Genomic DNA, 15,708 nt, shown 5'->3' on the forward strand with positions numbered 1-15,708 from the left:
CCCGCCGGAAGGGAGTAAAAGCCCCCATCTGTAGTAAAGTACAGAAACCAGATATGATTACAATCTTTTCGTCATGCCCTTTGAGAGTTGAAATGCAGTGTAGGGTATCAGAAGGAGTTCACTGAACGCCGCCATGCCCATAACCTTGTCGATGCTAAATGCAGTGCAAAGAAATCCAGACACTCGGCACAAATGAGTGTCGGGAATCGTACGCCATTGCAGACCTCAAAACGATTTGCTTTGCTCCAGCCTTTGAGGTATTTCTCGGTCCACGTCCGCCTCACTGTCGTCCGTACTTGCAATGTACGTTCTGTTCCGAGGTCTCCAGACTCTCAGTCTTCCCAAATCGTCTCCAAGTCGAGATCTTGTCGTCGTTCAGCGCCACACACACTCCAGCGTTTGCGCTTGTCTCTCGATCCAAACCCTCCCAACGTTCTTCCACGCAAGGGCGCGTCTAGACCGCTCTTGCCCTTCACCTCACTGGCATCGCCATTTTCTGCGGCGTCTGCGGCAGCCTTCAATTGGGCAATCCTCTCTGCCTCCATAGCTGCCTCCTCCGCATCAGGCGAGTCTGGTATAGTTTCAAGACTAGAAATGCTTGGGCTTCTCGATCTTGTAGATGTCGGGGTTGACGGCACTGACGAGGAGGGAAATGAGGCAGAGGCCCCGTAACCGTGTGAGAAGGAGTCATATCCTCGTAGCGATGGTGAAGACGATGCAGATGTATACGTAGGCGTGGTAGGCATCGCGAATGAGGGAGTGCTGGCGGAACCAGGGTTCCTCAATGGTGAGGAAGGGCGGCGATGTCGGGGCAGGACCATAGAGGGCGTCGTTCCAATGAGGTTTGGAGAACTGTGTCGCTCTGCAGTCTGTCGATCGGGATCTAAGGCGGAGGCGCGAATAGGTGAAGTCGGGAATGCCTCGTCGACGGGCTTCCGTGGTGTTCGCACGCGGGCGGGCGACCCGGAAGGACTGGCAGGGCGGAGTTGAGGGGAGAAAAGGATATGACCGGCGCCATTGACGCCAGGCATAGACTGGGTACGAGACATGGGAGGGGCCAAACTCGCCGCTGACCTGGATCTCGTGTGGTGACCGGACAAGGGCGAGGTAGTACGTGGTCGGTAGGGCAGAGGGGTAAAGGTCCAAGACGGCGCAGTCGGAGAAGTGGGACTGGGATCGGTCTGGCGGCGGAGAGTCGGGGGCTTTCGCAAAGGTTCAGGCTCGGCGACGGCAGGAGGCAGTAATGTCGGGTTCTGTATACGGAGCGAGGGAAGTGGTGAGGATCGGAACTCCTCCATTCTCTCAGTCTCGGGAACGGGCTCCATGTTGAATGTCGGACAGTCCGATGTGCCAGGCTGGCGAGGGCGACATTAGCTGCGGGGAACTGTGCCTGTACGCTGCGGAGGAAATCGGTTCCTTTCTCGTTGTGAAGGTTGCACGAGTTTCCGAGGGCGGTTGTCTCGAGGGGTAACAACTAGAGCTCGGCGCGATGACCGGTCGGACGAATCAGTTGCAGGCCGTACTTGGAAACGGCATCGACTTCTGGATCGATTCAGACTTTTGGCGTCAGGTTGGGCGTTGAGGAGAGAAAAGAGCCGTTTGTTCTCCAGCGGTGTCGTTTGCAGGAGAGCGAGGAGGACTGGTGGGAGGGAGGGAAAGAGAGGAATGAAGTTGAGGAAGGCAGAGGGCGAGAGTCGGTGGAATCGGTAGGAGCGGAGGTGCAACTGCAGCAACGACAGGACAGGAGCAGAGAGACGAGACAAATAAACAAGGCACGACGAATAGGCGAGAAGATGGGCAGAAGGGCAGCGATATGGAGGATAAAAAGGCGGTGGTGTCAAGCAGAGTCACGCATTCCGGGTTGCAAATGAGAAGAAGGGCCCTGGGCGGCTGACGAAGGGGTCCTGATTCTGAAGGAGGGAAGATGGGCAGGGACGGGAGGGTAGCCGGGGGTGCCCATAGCAGGCCCGGAGATATACGAGAGAGGACGGACGCGGATGCTGGAGGCGGAGAGGCGGGAGATGGAAGGCAGAGAGGGAGTTTGTAAAGCAATGCACTGGTTAGGAGCCTAGGCAAGTACCCGAGGAGGTGCGAGATACATGGTAATGTGGTGAGCACGGAATACATTTGGAAGGTATTCTCTGTCAATTGCAGTGGAGATGTATACATTAAGCCATGAGGAAAGGGGGTGGGGGTGGGTTACTAAGGCACGGTTGGCACCCAAGGCACTTTACCCTACTGAGCCCAGTATGGGGAGTACCGGTATCTAATCGGTTTAGGGGACTTGGGGCACGTCCAGCACCACCGAGAACTTGGGCCCAGGGCTCAGGAGTAAGCTGTATTGGTAAGGTGCCTTACTGCGTAGGGTAATGAAGCGAAGGAGGGGGGCGGGCGCCATCCTTTAGGCCATCGGCAAACCGCTGCTGCACGCTGCACGCTGCACACTGCACGCCGCATATTACACATGGCTCTTTGTCTGTCTGTGTCGGACCGCTTCTTGCTGTTTCCTTCCCCTGGCTTGTATTAGCAATCTACTTGACGTTCACAGGTTGTTTGTTGTGTCGGGGACGAGTGGATGTTGGGAGGGGGATTTCCTTCTGGCAGGCGACCCTTAATAAGAGATGAGAGGCGCTGAAGATGAAAGAAGATTGAGGTGGACTTGATACCTTATGCAGCACACCAGCAGGAATACAGCACAATGGGCACCCAAACTCGTCGAGTCCCTCAGATTGACTTTACCCGTACCTCAGGTTAGCAAGCTTAGCTGAATACATACTTGACTGGCACATTGGTTGGTATTCGTACTGCAGAGTCAAGACTCAGACCCCTCAGGGCGGCGCCCGCCACCGCGAACCATTTGGTCACGATCAACAGCAAGCGCTGCTGCAGGGGACTGGGATTGTCAGATGCTTGTGTGCTTGTCATGCACCGTACTCGGTACCTTGCCATGTATCTACCTTTGCTAGGTATTCATCTTACAGCACCGCACAGTAAGTACAGAGTCTGTCTCATCTGTAGTCTGTCGTCAGCACAATTCCTATTTCTGTATATCTCTCATGGCACAGCATGAGAAACATATACCACGCAGACACTGCCTTGAGCATGCAGGACTGGACGGTATATTACTGCAATGCTCCAAGTGGATGCGGCGGCACCCGGCCCAGCCTGAGTCCACAACTTATACCTTGTCCTCCACTCTCCATGCCCTTTTTTTTTCCTGCGAATAGAGGGCCGGCGCGGCGATGCCGCCAGACCCTGATTGATATCCGTGTGCTGCGCGCACGCGGATGCGGGGTGCAAGCAGCCTTCCACTTGCAAGTTGCATCTCCTCCTTTCCCCCCTGTGTCCCACTTTACAAGCAGTTGCCAGTTGGCGCAATTTGCTTCACTCCCGTCAACCTGCTCCGCAACGTACCTCCTGACCTCCAGGGTGACCCGTGACGACCAAATTCTGATGCCTTTTCCGTATCCGTTTTGTCCGAATGTTGTGCACAGCTCTGCGTTTGGAGACTTACTGGGCTTCCAAGATTCGAATCACAAACAACACCAGAATTTCAAGGGCTCTCGGTGATTATAATTATGAGATTCCTGCCTATTGCCTTAGCGCTTGAGAGTTGAGCCACATGCGGTACGTTGGTACCTGAATCAGATCAAATCTGGAAGGTAAGGCAGGTACAACATCTGGGGTGCCTTCCCTCGAGGTAAAGTGCATGCATGCACGTCGTTAGTGTGAAGAGTAGGTTTACGTAAACGCTCGCCTAAGCAATTAAGGCAGGTTGCCATTGGTTCCTACCGTAAAGTGCACCTTGCCAAAGAAACACAGCGCCTTGCACAGAAACTCTCCTCTCCCTCCACAATGGCATTGGGTGCTTGGGTGCTGTGGAAGGTAGCCGTAGATCCTCTTTACCATGACGGAGTACCTATAGGTCCTATCCAGATTCCACGATCCGAGGGCATCATTCGTACTGTTTGATCGAGGCTTGAGACTTCCGTTGGACTCAGTCTATATTCAAGTCTCTCTACGAGTACATCTCCTGGCAAAACTGCTAATCAGTTGGTCCCTACAGCCGACGGGGGCGCCTCAAACCCCGGGTTCAAATATTCAATATGTCAGCTTCCCCTTCTCAGTGCCAATAGCTCGTCAATGGGAACGAAACACGCCTGGTCTCTCCTCTCCTCTCCTCGAACAGGTCTTTCTGCCTTGCCGAGCGCCCGGACGGAGCCGGGAACTCCTGTGCAGAGCCCAGGTACCTGCAGAGAAGCCAAGGAATATAGGTGAACAATCACTTACCCCAACCCTAGCCTGTTCACCAATGCTGTCTGGACGTAAGAGCATTCTTTCTCCTCTACGATTTACGAGGTATCAGTATACTCGATGACAACTTGATGGAAAAGTCGACTCTGGATCGCCCGAGATGTCGTTGTGATCCAGACTCGGGTGCAACGCTATCTGTATCTCCAAGGACACCACTGCCTCTGTCATGCCACCTGCTGTTCAAGGCCCCTACCCTCATCCATATTGCTCTGCACTATAGTATGCACTCCCAGCGTGCAGAAATTAATGATCTCATCAGAGCCAGAGCCGCGTTACTCTGTTCAACAAGTCCCATCCGAACTATGCGGCGTTTGCGCAGCTGCTACTACTTCGCTTACCAGCTGCTACAAAACTCGTTCTCGCCGAGATACGTTTCCAGTGGCTTGCTCTCCGCCAGGAGAGCTCCTGGACCGTTTGACCGTCAACTTGGAACACTCAGACCGCAAATCTATATACTTATATGATGGCTCCGTATTCTGGCACACCAAATGCATCACTGCCATTCAACTTCAACCTCCTTAGCCGTACCCTCACCCACGCACGGCCTTTCCAGCTCCAGCATCATACACCATGTTCACGGCTAGAACGCCAAACACCAAACGCCAACGTCCTCGGTCGGCCCCCGGCTTCTCTGCATCGTATCGCCTGGCACCGTGAATCACCTGACCTCATAGAACAAAGCCTGCATCATGCACCTCGTGTTCATCATCTTCAGCGCTCGTCCGTCATTAGAATGGAGACAACTCTATGCCAAGTTTACCTACCTCGTTTCTAGGCCCCCTATACCGATAGGCATTTGACAGTCTGAGCCGTCTCGAAGCAACGCACATTGTGACGATTTTTTGCGGTATGAGAGCGGATATAAGGGGTTATTCCAGCCTCAAACCCTTCGTGCCATCGGATGACTTGTATCGCTTGGTCCGACTGATACAGACCTACTCAACAACCCCTGTGAACAACAAAGCCCATCAGGACCCTGAGAAGTCTACCGGGTCTCATCCATGTCTGCACCTCAGCAGTCCACTCCGTCCAAACCGAGAACTGGGAGTTTTGGTCGCACACGAGTCCGTACACCCATAAACATCTCTGCCATACTTTGCGTGCTTTGGCTAGCCTGCTCGCTTGTTGGCATTGCAACCCGTCTAAAGGCGACCTGACACCTGGCCCAGCCGTGTCTGGATTGTCTCATCCAGTCTTCTTGCCGTCGGATGCCTTTTCTTCCTCGACAGCTTCGCCGCTCTGGCCGAGGCCTTGCTAGGAGGAACTGACTCTAGGCCCACGCCATGCCAATAGCTACGATACTGCCATCGTGACTTGACAAGTTTCTCGTATTGTGTGATTGCTCTTGATTCAGTTACGACTGTGTAAAAACCCGCAAGGGGTGAAGCGTGGCTGGCATTGCGTTCGTTGGAGTTCAACCCGCAGTAATACTAACACAAGGCGAGGAATCTGAGCCCCGGTGTGGCGATCCCCGAGCATTCCAGACGTCAGGCGGCCTTGTATATCCCGATGTAACTCGACCGGATCGGGCCCGGATCTCGGAGTCGAATCCCGGTGTATGGCAGCTAGGTATGATCTTACCTCTTTCCGCTGTCGTGGTCCGCGCTACTCCCACCTCTCGGAATTCCTAGTCAGAAGTGGCAAAGTCTCGTGAGGTATGTCCAACGCTTTGCGTAGCTCAACTCGCCAGTCTGTGCAGACGATACAGGTCATTATGGAGGCAAAACACACACAAGCTACAGTGTCCTGGTGTTGAAATATACGTAGCTTAGCCTCCCATTATATACGATCTCTCCGATCTAAAAAAAAGAAAAGATCCCTAGGTTGTTTACATTATGTTCTCTTTCGCAGTGATGGTGGTGTTGACATATCGTAGTCTAATTGACTCCGTACATGCATCTTTAGGTCTTCACTCGCCGGGTTTCTTCCGATTATCGCATAAAGAATTGATCTGTTTCCATTTGGAAGCTGGAATTGACGTCTATAAATAATGAAACACTAAAGTCGGGGTTTCATACTCACTTCCACCATTAATGCCGGCCATCTGCTTTCTGTGAAGGCTCCTTGTCTGAGCCTCGGCCCAGGTTCTTATATCAAAAGATGGGGAAACGACTTATGTCTGGCAAGGTGCGGCTCAAGCTGGGCACTTGAGGCCTTCAATAGTTCCTCGCGATGCATCACGACATTACCAGATGCCTTTTACATAAAAAAGCATCAAAGAGTAGACCAACTTACTGAGTGATGGCACAGTGACGCGAAACTCCACGTATTTTTATTAACGCCTGACTCCGCCCTAGATCGAATATGGGAAACTACACAACGTTATCTTAAGCAAGATGAAAACTGACGTACCAGCGCAACACATGGATGTCTTCTGACTGGGTTTATGGAAAATCTCAAAGTCTGCCGTCAGATAATTCAAACAGAGGAGCCTAGCGGTTTTCCTGTAGCAGCATCTTCCCCGACATTCTTGCTCGTGTCAATAGTCTCGACCGTTTCATGGGAAGACTCGGACATGTCTTGGGTCTCAGAGGTTTCCGAGATCTCGGAGGCCACAAAAGTCTCTCCCTTCGATGAAGTAGCATCCTCATCATCAAGCTCGTCAGGGGTCATATCAAGCCTAGGAGTCGGGATAAGTTCAAAGATCTCGTGAGCTGCGCTGCTATCATCATCCGAATCAAGTCCAATCTTCGGGATTTTCACAGCCTCAAAAGTCTCGAGGGCCCTAGTGTCATCACTCACAGAATCGTCATCGACAACCTTGCGTTTTCGGAGCGTGTCCTGTAGGCCCTTGAACGCATCTGCCGTGCGGTCTTTGAGGGTGTCCAGACGCTTGCACTTGTCACACACTCCAGCCTTCCGGACGCAGTTCATCGAGTGTACACGACGCTCGATGCATGTGTGACTAGTGGTATGTTCCGTGTACTTGAAAAGGTCCCTTTGCAATTTGCAGATTGTAACCTTTTTGCCGAGTTCGCTGTGCTTGCACTCGTACACGGTGGCGCGGTAGAAACACATGATTGCTAGATGAAAAAGTAGTGGAAGCGGGAAAGTCGAGGAGGGTTGAACTTACTGTCGTTTTGTGGTCGAGGTAGAGGTCTGGCATGACAACTTCGACCCGAACCTCGACATGCTTATATGCTCGACGTCAGACCATGTAGCATAGGTGACCTGCCTAAGCCGAACATACATCGAATCTCGAAGTACTACGGTTGTTTCTAGACATGGGAATGTTTCTCGGGCCTCTAATCGATGTTCTCTACTATAATCGACAAAGGGGATCGAGTTCTTGTGCGGTTCTCAACCGGGATATCTGAACAAAGGGCGTGAGCCAGCAGCGCTGCCTAACATGGCATTCTTACGACCAAAGGAGGGACGAGCATTGTTCAAAAGGCCAGACATTTATTATGTGGATTCCTTGATAGATAGGTATTCACTTTCGAGAACCTCCACAAAAGTCGATGCCCATGCCATGCCTTCGGGCACCCGAACATCCTCCACCTTTGGCACTTGATATCCTATTCTTCTCAGAGTCTTCATCAAACTGGACTCGGCATTGGACGATATCACAACCCCTCGGGCTGCCAAAAGACACTCGAGATCTGTGGTGGAGTCACCAAAGTACACCAGCGTCCCAAAATCCTCTATTCCTCGCCAAGCTGCCAATCTTCGAAGGGCTCGCAGCTTATCCTCGCACGTCATCAGCGACGGCTGGCCCGTCGGTGAGCCCTCAACTTCCGGTCCCGAGATGCTTCCGTCCAACTCGATCTCATTAGCGACAATGTCGACGCGGTAGTCGGAGAGGACACCCTTAATGAATGATCTAGACCAGTTGACGGAGACTACAGCGACGGACCAGCCCTTCTCTTTAGCAACTTTCAAGAGCTCCGCAAAACCATCCCTCAACTTGACCCTTCCTTCCTCTCGGCAAGTTTCGCCAGCAAGCGTAAGGTGTTCCCGGCTGATGCCTCGGAAGATACCTGAGCTCTCAACTCTCTGGACTGATCGCATCTCAACCTCCTTCAGACCCCGCAAAAAGGCGAGCTCGTCTTTGAGCGAGGATCTGTCATCCGCGATAGGAATGTACGTGGACACATGGTCGGCATGGTCTTTGCTGTAATCTAGCAGGATTTGCTGCCATTTCGAAGAGAGATCGACCCCGCGCTGCTGCTGGAACTGGAGGCCGATTTCTGCCAATGTGCCGATTGTATCCTTTGTCGTAATGGTACCATCAAAGTCCAACACGAGATTTGGAGTATCTCGAGGCATTTTTGCAACACGTGACAAAGCGCGGTCTTGTCGTTGTGTTCGGGAAAATTGGCTTAGTTGGATCCAAGCCGATGAAGTCGAGTGGTGACGACTGTGCACTTCCCCACTTGCCCACTTTGATCACAAGTGGTGTTGGATTAGGAAAGAAAGACAACTATGCTCATGTCAAAAGTTGGAATACTGGACACTGTGTTGCTACTACCATCGGACTTGGACCCTATCTGCTGTATCCCAGCTAGAGTGCATATCGCTTTCTCTGTTTTGCTCTATCGTTCTGTGATGGGAGGGACAGATGCAAACCCTTCGACACGTGTGTCCTCACCTGGTGTCCCAGGGGGTATCAAAAAGTCCCCAACTGTAAAAGCCACCTCCATCCAAGACTTTTCATGCGAAAAAAAAAGCCCTTCCAAACGCCTTGCGATGCCCTGCGGGTCCTGTGGCCCGATCTGTGTATAATTGTGAATGTTCACTAGACGACATCCTCCATAATCACTTCGTCATCGTCGTCCTCTGCGGCGGCTTCCTCCGGTGCCGTCTCGTTGGTGGCGCCGGACGCCATGCTCTTCAAGTGCTCTTGAAGTGACCACTCGTTGGCGTGAATGCCAGACCTGTTAAGTACCGCGATCTTTTCCAATGTCTGGCGTAAGAAAGCCTCGGGTTGGTCGAATCTAGCCTTGAGGATCGACATTTTCCAGTACTCGTACTTCCTGAAAGCCTCCATGAGACCATCCAACAGTTGTTCCTCCGACATGCGGGCGGATCTGTTTTCGGATTTCTTCGGCTTGGTGGCCTTGGTCGGCGCAGACGTTTTCTGTTCTTTATTAGTACTGGATCGACCAATTCCCATCGAGTACTACTCACAATGAAGGAGCCAAACTTCTCAACCGCAGCAGCAGAACCATGGTGAATAATGCTGTTGGCTGCGCGCTGTTCCATGATCTGCAGGGTATGCTTGGGCCGCTGAGCCTCGACTTGCTTCCGTTGAAGAATTGCCTGGCTCTCGGCATTATCGACTGGCTTGCACGCCAGCTCGTACTGGATTCTAGCGGCAATCTTTGTCTTCTCTGCGTTGAATTAGCCGCTGGCCAGCACTATGGTGGGAGCATCAAACTGACTGGGAATCGCCTTGCGATAGTACGGTTGCCATTTGCGACCCTTCTCAAATGGCTTCTTCTCCACCTTCTCCGTCTTGGGTTTCAGGAATCGAGCCGGAATGCCAGCGTTTGCGGCGTCGGTTCGCGCCTTGGATTTTGCCTTGAAGCCAGGTAGGTCCTCCTCGGTGAAAACGAATGTGCTACGCGCGATCTCCTTGCCCATCTCCAAGTCGTATTCTTTCGGCATCAGCTGGTGCTCGGCGCGGTCGGAATTGAGTAGCATTTTGAATCGATGCTGCGCGAGAAAAGTCAGTCCAACCGTCTACCCAGCCTTGTCGCGTCGCGTATGTCACAGTACCTCAACGCTGCCATCTGGACGAACCACATCCCACTGTCGCATGGTGCCGATCTCGATTTCTGCGTCATCCGGCAAGCTATCCCATGCTTCCCACAGGTCCTTCGGAACGCGTGCTAGATATGCCTGGCCGAAGGAGCCTTGATCGCCAAATTGGTCGAAGAACTCCAGATCGCCAGCATCTTCGTATAGGTCGTCGTCGTCGACAGGAGCGGCAGGTATGGCTTCGGGATCGGGCTTGATATATGGCTCCGGTTTGATGTATGTTGAGTCCGCCATATTGAATATTCTGGGTTATCTCAGATGTTTCGTCGCTATCCGAGGTCGCGAAGTCGAGGAAGGGTTGGCGTTTTTTGCAATGACGGCAGAGTGAACAGGAAAGCCCACATCTATCTTTAGCTCCGTCACAGCAAGCAAGAGAGAAGCTGGAAGTGGCAGTCGAGATCCACCCGAAGCAGCCTAGAGGTACCTTTGCGCCCCGAAGTAGACTAGCTCGTAAATCATGTGACATGGGTAGAATGGAGCCAACCTCAACTTTTGAGGGTTCGAGTACCATGCCATTCAATTATTGCATTCGCATTAGTATAAGTTCCAGATACTTACGCTAGAATCCTTTGGCATGCGTTCGCATTGGCTTGAAATACAAGTAAGTTACTTGTATGAGCTCAAAATTTTCAATAGTCGATTTGTGTGAAGCAAGCCCATCTACATAATGAGCCCAGTCGTCAGTCATCGTGAGAGGTACCTCAGTGACAGTCACTGCCTGGCCCTGCCTTAGCTTTTGACAAGGGCCCGTCAAAGGTAAGTCAGCTTGGGGAACCACTTAAAAGCCGCATGCCCCACTACGGATCTGGCACTTCGGTGGTCGTGACCTCTTTAAAAGGACCCATCCACCTGCAACTTCCCGCCATCACTTACATATACCAGCAACAACAAAGATCTTACTTTTGAATATAGTACTTCTTATCGGCTCGATCTGTTGCCACAGGGCCTCGAGGGGTCTCCTCTACCTTGACAGAAACCTTCTGCTACAACAGCCTACTATTCGAATTACCTAGATACGCACTACATCCGTTATTTGAACAATGAGCCTGCGATTTGCTTGTTCCCCATCAACGACCCCACGACCGAGCGCTCTCATCACGGCGGCAACGACCATCAGCTAGGCCGTCTTCCAGAAATTCCACCTACATCATCTACCATGGCGCCGACTAAGTCACTTGCCGAGCTGTGCATTGCTATGTGCCAGAGACACATCACAGAACTCAGCAGTGTAGGCAATGGCGACGCCCTCCAATACCACCATGTCCGCGAAATCCTCCTCAGAGTCACAAATCCGGCTCAGCTCCGAGAGATCGAGCTCAACTCCCCTTTTATACAAGGCGAAACTTCCGAGCTCTGGCTGCGCCTGATCAAGAAGGAATTCCCATCCGAAAGCCACGAAAAGAATTACGCGCCCAAGAATCCGTCGAAGTGGTACAAGATATACGAGCGATACGCGGAGGAACGCCGTGAGGCTCAGCAACAGGCTGAGGCCGAACTTCTCGCCAGGGTCCAGGGGCTTCAGCAGAAGAAGGACAACAACGTCAGCAGAATTGTAGACCCCAAGTTCGCCAGATTCTTGCCCAAGCCGCCTAAGACCGGTCGCACCTTTTCAACGCAACCTCGAGGGAAGAGGGAGCTCCCGAGTTCCCTGAGCTGGGCCGCCGGAAGCAGGATGAAGATGACAACGGGCGCTAGCGTCATGAAGAAAGCCCGTAGAGAGGCCAAGGAGATTGTCGGCATAAGAAGCACCATGGCTGTTCCAACTGGTATGATCAGGGCCCCTCGATTGAAACAGGCCCCGCCCTCGATGGCTGCCGAGCACCGAATCTCAAGCCAACCTGTCTTTCGGCCTACATCCACCAGCAGCCGCCCACCCACACATTCTACATATGTCACCCCACAGTCCAAAGCCACATATGTTTCCGATTCATCAGACGGCGAAGATGATGATTTATTCAGCGATGAGGGAACGCCGAAGAAGAACAAGGGCGCAGCATCTTCTTCTCGCCACAGTCGGGATACGGCAGCTTCCTCTAGGCCTACAAACCCTGCCCAATCCTCAGCATTCAAGGATCGTAACTCTTCTACATCCGCCAGACCTGCCTCTAGTTCACAACCATCGGGTTTGCGACGTGGGGGTGGTATTCTCGGAAATGCCGCTCGGCCCAAGAGCAATATCAGAGTCGAGCGCCCACCAACCAAACCCGAGCCATCATCCTCCACGAGTATGGATCAGTTCCGCACGCACAAAGTACTTGCTCAGAACAACGGCCCGCAATCTCCTCCTTTGCCAGCGTCATTGGACGAAGCGCAACAAGCTCGACCAATCCTGGGCAATCAGGAGCTGCCCAGAAAGAGAAAGGCTGTCGACATTTTTATGCCAAAAAAGAGGACTAGACGCTAAAGGACAGTATAATCTGGCATTGCCAGAATGAAGAATCACGAGCATTGTAACATAAAAGGTCATGGGGCGTCGGTACAGGGACAGGTCACATAGCATTGAATTCAGGCGTCGGGTAGGATGTAGGATATACCCTTTAGCTTCGTATGGTCGTCCTGTTGATCACGGCAGAGTGAAATTAAACTCGTTTGAAGAAACATGACGACCCATTTGCTTTTAACTCGGCACCATTTCTTTGATTCCTGCTACGTTCATGTGACTAGCTCTATTCTCCATGTACGGATTATCGCAGGCAGCCTTTCCACGCTAGTCTATTGTTCCCTTGATGCCATATCCCAATGCAGTCCTTGTCTTTTGAGAGTTGAGGCTGGCATTTACAGCCTGACTCGAGATCCCCCATCCTTTGGACAGGCAATATTCGATACTCCCATGTCGCAAATAGACGTTGCTACTGCATATCATCCCCTATCGGCTCTGTAGTCGATATTTGCTCTGTCTCAACAACGCTGAAACCACCTGAGCTGCGTATTGTTTCCTATCCTGTCTTCTCTTGCTCAAAGCCGTTGTCAGAAATAAGTCTAGTTCCCGCCACGGAGGGCGAGAACCAAATGCAACGTAGCGCCAGCCTCGAGGCCATATTCGGATGCGGACTTGTCGTCGACCCTGTTTGAGCATCCTGTCAGCTGGATGGTCTCTGTAGGAATTATCCCAAGCTCCCCCAGATCCTATCACACTTGCGAAAGCATGACACGCCCAAAGGGAATTACGCCTTACATTTGCTTTCCACCGTAGATGAGTCTTTGCTGGACGGGCGGAATGCCTTCCTTCTCCTCAACCTTCTCCTTGATTTGAGAGACCTGTTGCAAGGTTGGTCAGCGTCATATTCTCACCCTCTCTGTTTCCGTCTGTTGTATTCGGTGGGCAATGTGTCGGATAAGTACGCGCCTTATATTCGTTCTCGATGTCCAGCTCAATCTCCTTGCCAGTAAGTGTTCGCACCCTAGTTGGCGTAAGCAGTTATTCGAATGGGTACAGGCGGGTCACCGCCTCCAGAGGTCCGGAAGACAAAGATTCGCGTACTTGATCAACATTGTGGCGTGTGTGGAATATCGACAACGATCTGTGGAGTTGAGTTTGGATTCGAGAAGAGGTAGAGAAGGCGAGGTTGTGTGGTATTCGAATTCGACTTGGCGGGGTCGTGTGGTTTGTTGGTTGAGGATGTGACGGTTGCACGATTAATCTCGAGCTATCCGCAGGCAGGAAGTCGTGGTGGGGGAGGGGCTCTTCTGTAAGCCGAGCAGGGGAGGGGGACCTCTAAAATGCGCGGGCCCACCCCAGGCACGTCTTAACGCTGTGCAGGCATCCACCAATTCCGACGGCCTGTGCTGCAAATGGATCGACGGCTCTCCAAGAAAGTAATGTACAGAGCAAAATTCCAAACGTAGCAAGCATGCTACTATAAAGGACTTTACAAATGAGCAACGTAATGAGAGGCAATTGTGATGTGGAATTTTCTGTTGTTCTGTACCGGAAACACCGAAGAGTTTCTGTTTGTTATACACGGATGGATTTTCCACCATCCCTCTCGAGCCTCATACGTTTGCAGATGAGGTGTTTTCAAAGCTCTCAGAGGCGTTTTTTTCATTATTATACAAGGCCATGCCAAATTTTGATGTTGTAGGAGTACAGTGTGGAGAATTCGCGCCCAAATGCCGACGCCTTATTTCTTCTCGCTATCGTCAAACACGTTCAGACCCAGGCCCTCAGAGTCAAGCAACAAGCGGTTCTTGCTGCCGGACTCCTGCATCTGTTGAGCAATGGCGCGCGCGTTCTCAATCTTCTTCAACTCGACGTAGGCCTTGCTCTTTTTGATGGCATCTCCAATCAGCTCAGCAGAGCGAGCCTCACCCTGAGCCTTGACAACCATGGCCTGCTTCTCCTGGCGAGCCTTGTCGACAACGAACGCCGCGCGCTGCGCCTCTTGCTGGGCAACCTGTTTCGCCTCAACGGCAGCTGTGAATTCAGGGGAAAAGGCAAGGTGCTACGGCGCAATGTTAGCAAAACGTCATGGGGGTTCACAGAGTGCCAGTTACATACCGTCAGGGACACATCGTCCAGCAGAATGTTGAACCGTGCGGCACGGCGAGAGAGGTTCTCGCGAACCAACTTGGCAACCATCTCTCTCTGGGTAATGAGCTGGGAAGCGTTGAACTGAGCAACAACACTCTTCAGAACCTCGTTGACGATGGAAGGCAGCACTCTCTCGTCGTAGTCTGTGCCGAGAGTGCGGTAGATCTGAGGCAGGGCCTTGACATCAGGCCTGGAAAGGACACGGCAGGTGATGTTGACCATCTGCAAGTCCTTGGTTCCGGTGAGGGAGGCGACGTTTCTGGGCTTCGCGCGAACATCGTAGGTGACGGGAGTCTCGAACCAGGGGATAATCAAGTGGGTTCCTGAGAGAGGAGGCAAAATGTCAGCACGTTTTGTTCTCCAATATCAAGAGGAAAAGTGCCACTTCAAGTGGTGTGGAGGGGCGCTGCCTACCTTCGCTGTAGATCTCCTTGCTCACACCCGTTGTCCTCCGATACTTGATCGCTCTGTGACCACCATCGACGTTGAACAGCGCATTCTGGGCCACGAATGCAGCACCTCCCAGAAGAACCAGACCGGCAAGTCCCATGCCAGCGCCGCGAGGGCCGCCGGGCATGCCGCCGCCGCCGAAGCCACCGCGCTTCTGCTGCTGCTGAGCGACGGCCCTGAAGCGCTCGTAGGCCTCCTCCATGGGATTTCTTCCTCCAGACATGATCAAGTTCGGGTGCGGGCGCGCCGGTTCGATGGGGATTCAGCTCGGGGCAAGGGAGCTTCGATCGGTGCTGTTTTGCGGTCGATTGAGGTCGATTGACTGTGGGTTGCTGCAGCTTCGGAATGGGAAAGCTGATGGTGGAGCTTTGTCAGACCAGTATTCAACGTCACGGTTCGTTTGGCGGAGCTCGAAAAATGGTGTTGGCCGGTGCTCTCGGCTTTGGAGTGTGCCCGCGGCGGCAGCTGGCAAGCACCTCAGGCAGCTCCTGGTTCGTTCGAGCCGTCATCAACCAGGAAGACGCACAGACCATCCCCGGATTGATTACCCGTCGTTGCTTGCCGAGATTCTTACTCACACCACCTGGGAACAGCTGGCAGCTCTTAGCAAGCAAGCTAGCCTCCATTTGCGAGAGAAGCTTCATCTTTGA

General features: G+C 52.6%; 7 protein-coding genes across 7 annotated transcripts; 1 reads left to right on the forward strand and 6 right to left on the reverse strand.

Annotated features, from left to right (window-relative positions):
• Window positions 1-332: 332 nt before the first annotated feature.
• Window positions 333-1,325, reverse strand: BDZ83DRAFT_578309 (uncharacterized protein; the record flags this gene model as incomplete). Its single annotated transcript, XM_060505110.1, has 1 exon — window positions 333-1,325. The coding sequence occupies one exon, from the start codon at window positions 1,323-1,325 to the stop codon at window positions 333-335; it is 993 nt and encodes a 330-aa protein (XP_060364624.1).
• Window positions 1,326-6,732: 5,407 nt separating this feature from the next.
• BDZ83DRAFT_752474 (uncharacterized protein) lies at window positions 6,733-7,332 on the reverse strand (the record flags this gene model as incomplete). Its single annotated transcript, XM_060514208.1, has 1 exon — window positions 6,733-7,332. The coding sequence occupies one exon, from the start codon at window positions 7,330-7,332 to the stop codon at window positions 6,733-6,735; it is 600 nt and encodes a 199-aa protein (XP_060364625.1).
• Window positions 7,333-7,719: 387 nt separating this feature from the next.
• On the reverse strand, window positions 7,720-8,583 carry BDZ83DRAFT_578337 (HAD-like domain-containing protein; the record flags this gene model as incomplete). The annotated part of the gene is made up of 1 exon (XM_060505112.1): window positions 7,720-8,583. The coding sequence occupies one exon, from the start codon at window positions 8,581-8,583 to the stop codon at window positions 7,720-7,722; it is 864 nt and encodes a 287-aa protein (XP_060364626.1).
• A 64-nt stretch (window positions 8,584-8,647) lies between these two features.
• Window positions 8,648-10,789, reverse strand: BDZ83DRAFT_346774 (transcription initiation factor IIF). The gene is made up of 4 exons (XM_060502491.1): window positions 10,036-10,789; window positions 9,699-9,972; window positions 9,445-9,647; window positions 8,648-9,394 (listed from the first exon to the last, which is right to left on the reverse strand). Exons 1-4 carry the CDS (start codon window positions 10,309-10,311, stop codon window positions 9,053-9,055), a joined length of 1,095 nt encoding a protein of 364 aa, XP_060364627.1. The 5' UTR covers window positions 10,312-10,789; the 3' UTR covers window positions 8,648-9,052.
• Window positions 10,790-10,902: 113 nt separating this feature from the next.
• On the forward strand, window positions 10,903-12,682 carry BDZ83DRAFT_622432 (RNA polymerase II transcription factor SIII subunit A). The gene has a single exon (XM_060508330.1). It carries the CDS (start codon window positions 11,234-11,236, stop codon window positions 12,479-12,481), a length of 1,248 nt encoding a protein of 415 aa, XP_060364628.1. The 5' UTR covers window positions 10,903-11,233; the 3' UTR covers window positions 12,482-12,682.
• On the reverse strand, window positions 12,683-13,792 carry BDZ83DRAFT_622435 (ubiquitin family protein). Its single transcript, XM_060508331.1, has 4 exons — window positions 13,559-13,792; window positions 13,424-13,478; window positions 13,253-13,335; window positions 12,683-13,141 (listed from the first exon to the last, which is right to left on the reverse strand). Exons 1-4 carry the CDS (start codon window positions 13,567-13,569, stop codon window positions 13,057-13,059), a joined length of 234 nt encoding a protein of 77 aa, XP_060364629.1. The 5' UTR covers window positions 13,570-13,792; the 3' UTR covers window positions 12,683-13,056.
• BDZ83DRAFT_622438 (SPFH domain/Band 7 family protein) lies at window positions 13,793-15,559 on the reverse strand. The gene is made up of 3 exons (XM_060508332.1): window positions 15,023-15,559; window positions 14,576-14,931; window positions 13,793-14,519 (listed from the first exon to the last, which is right to left on the reverse strand). The coding sequence occupies exons 1-3, from the start codon at window positions 15,279-15,281 to the stop codon at window positions 14,199-14,201; spliced, it is 936 nt and encodes a 311-aa protein (XP_060364630.1). The 5' UTR covers window positions 15,282-15,559; the 3' UTR covers window positions 13,793-14,198.
• Window positions 15,560-15,708: the final 149 nt, after the last annotated feature.

The sequence above is a fragment of the Colletotrichum acutatum genome, assembly GCF_030867785.1.
Source record: "Colletotrichum acutatum strain CBS 112980 chromosome Unknown BDZ83scaffold_50, whole genome shotgun sequence".
Lineage (NCBI taxonomy): Eukaryota > Fungi > Ascomycota > Sordariomycetes > Glomerellales > Glomerellaceae > Colletotrichum > Colletotrichum acutatum.

Bases quoted from the DNA above. Each gene is read 5' to 3' on its own strand.
- BDZ83DRAFT_346774 (XM_060502491.1), bottom strand. From the start codon at position 10,311: ATGGCGGACTCAACATACATCAAACCGGAGCCATATATCAAGCCCGAT. The intron at 9,648-9,698 runs GTCAGTTTGATG...AATTCAACGCAG, and splicing joins CTATCGCAAGGCGATTCCCA to AGAAGACAAAGATTGCCGCT. The intron at 9,395-9,444 runs GTGAGTAGTACT...AATAAAGAACAG, and splicing joins AGAAGTTTGGCTCCTTCATT to AAAACGTCTGCGCCGACCAA.
- BDZ83DRAFT_622435 (XM_060508331.1), bottom strand. The intron at 13,336-13,423 runs GCGCGTACTTAT...ACCTTGCAACAG, and splicing joins ACATCGAGAACGAATATAAG to GTCTCTCAAATCAAGGAGAA. The intron at 13,142-13,252 runs GTAAGGCGTAAT...ATGCTCAAACAG, and splicing joins ATCTACGGTGGAAAGCAAAT to GGTCGACGACAAGTCCGCAT.
- BDZ83DRAFT_622438 (XM_060508332.1), bottom strand. From the start codon at position 15,281: ATGTCTGGAGGAAGAAATCCCATGGAGGAGGCCTACGAGCGCTTCAGG. The intron at 14,932-15,022 runs GTAGGCAGCGCC...CTCCTCTCTCAG, and splicing joins CAAGGAGATCTACAGCGAAG to GAACCCACTTGATTATCCCC. The intron at 14,520-14,575 runs GTATGTAACTGG...ATTGCGCCGTAG, and splicing joins TGGACGATGTGTCCCTGACG to CACCTTGCCTTTTCCCCTGA.
- BDZ83DRAFT_622432 (XM_060508330.1), top strand. From the start codon at position 11,234: ATGGCGCCGACTAAGTCACTTGCCGAGCTGTGCATTGCTATGTGCCAG.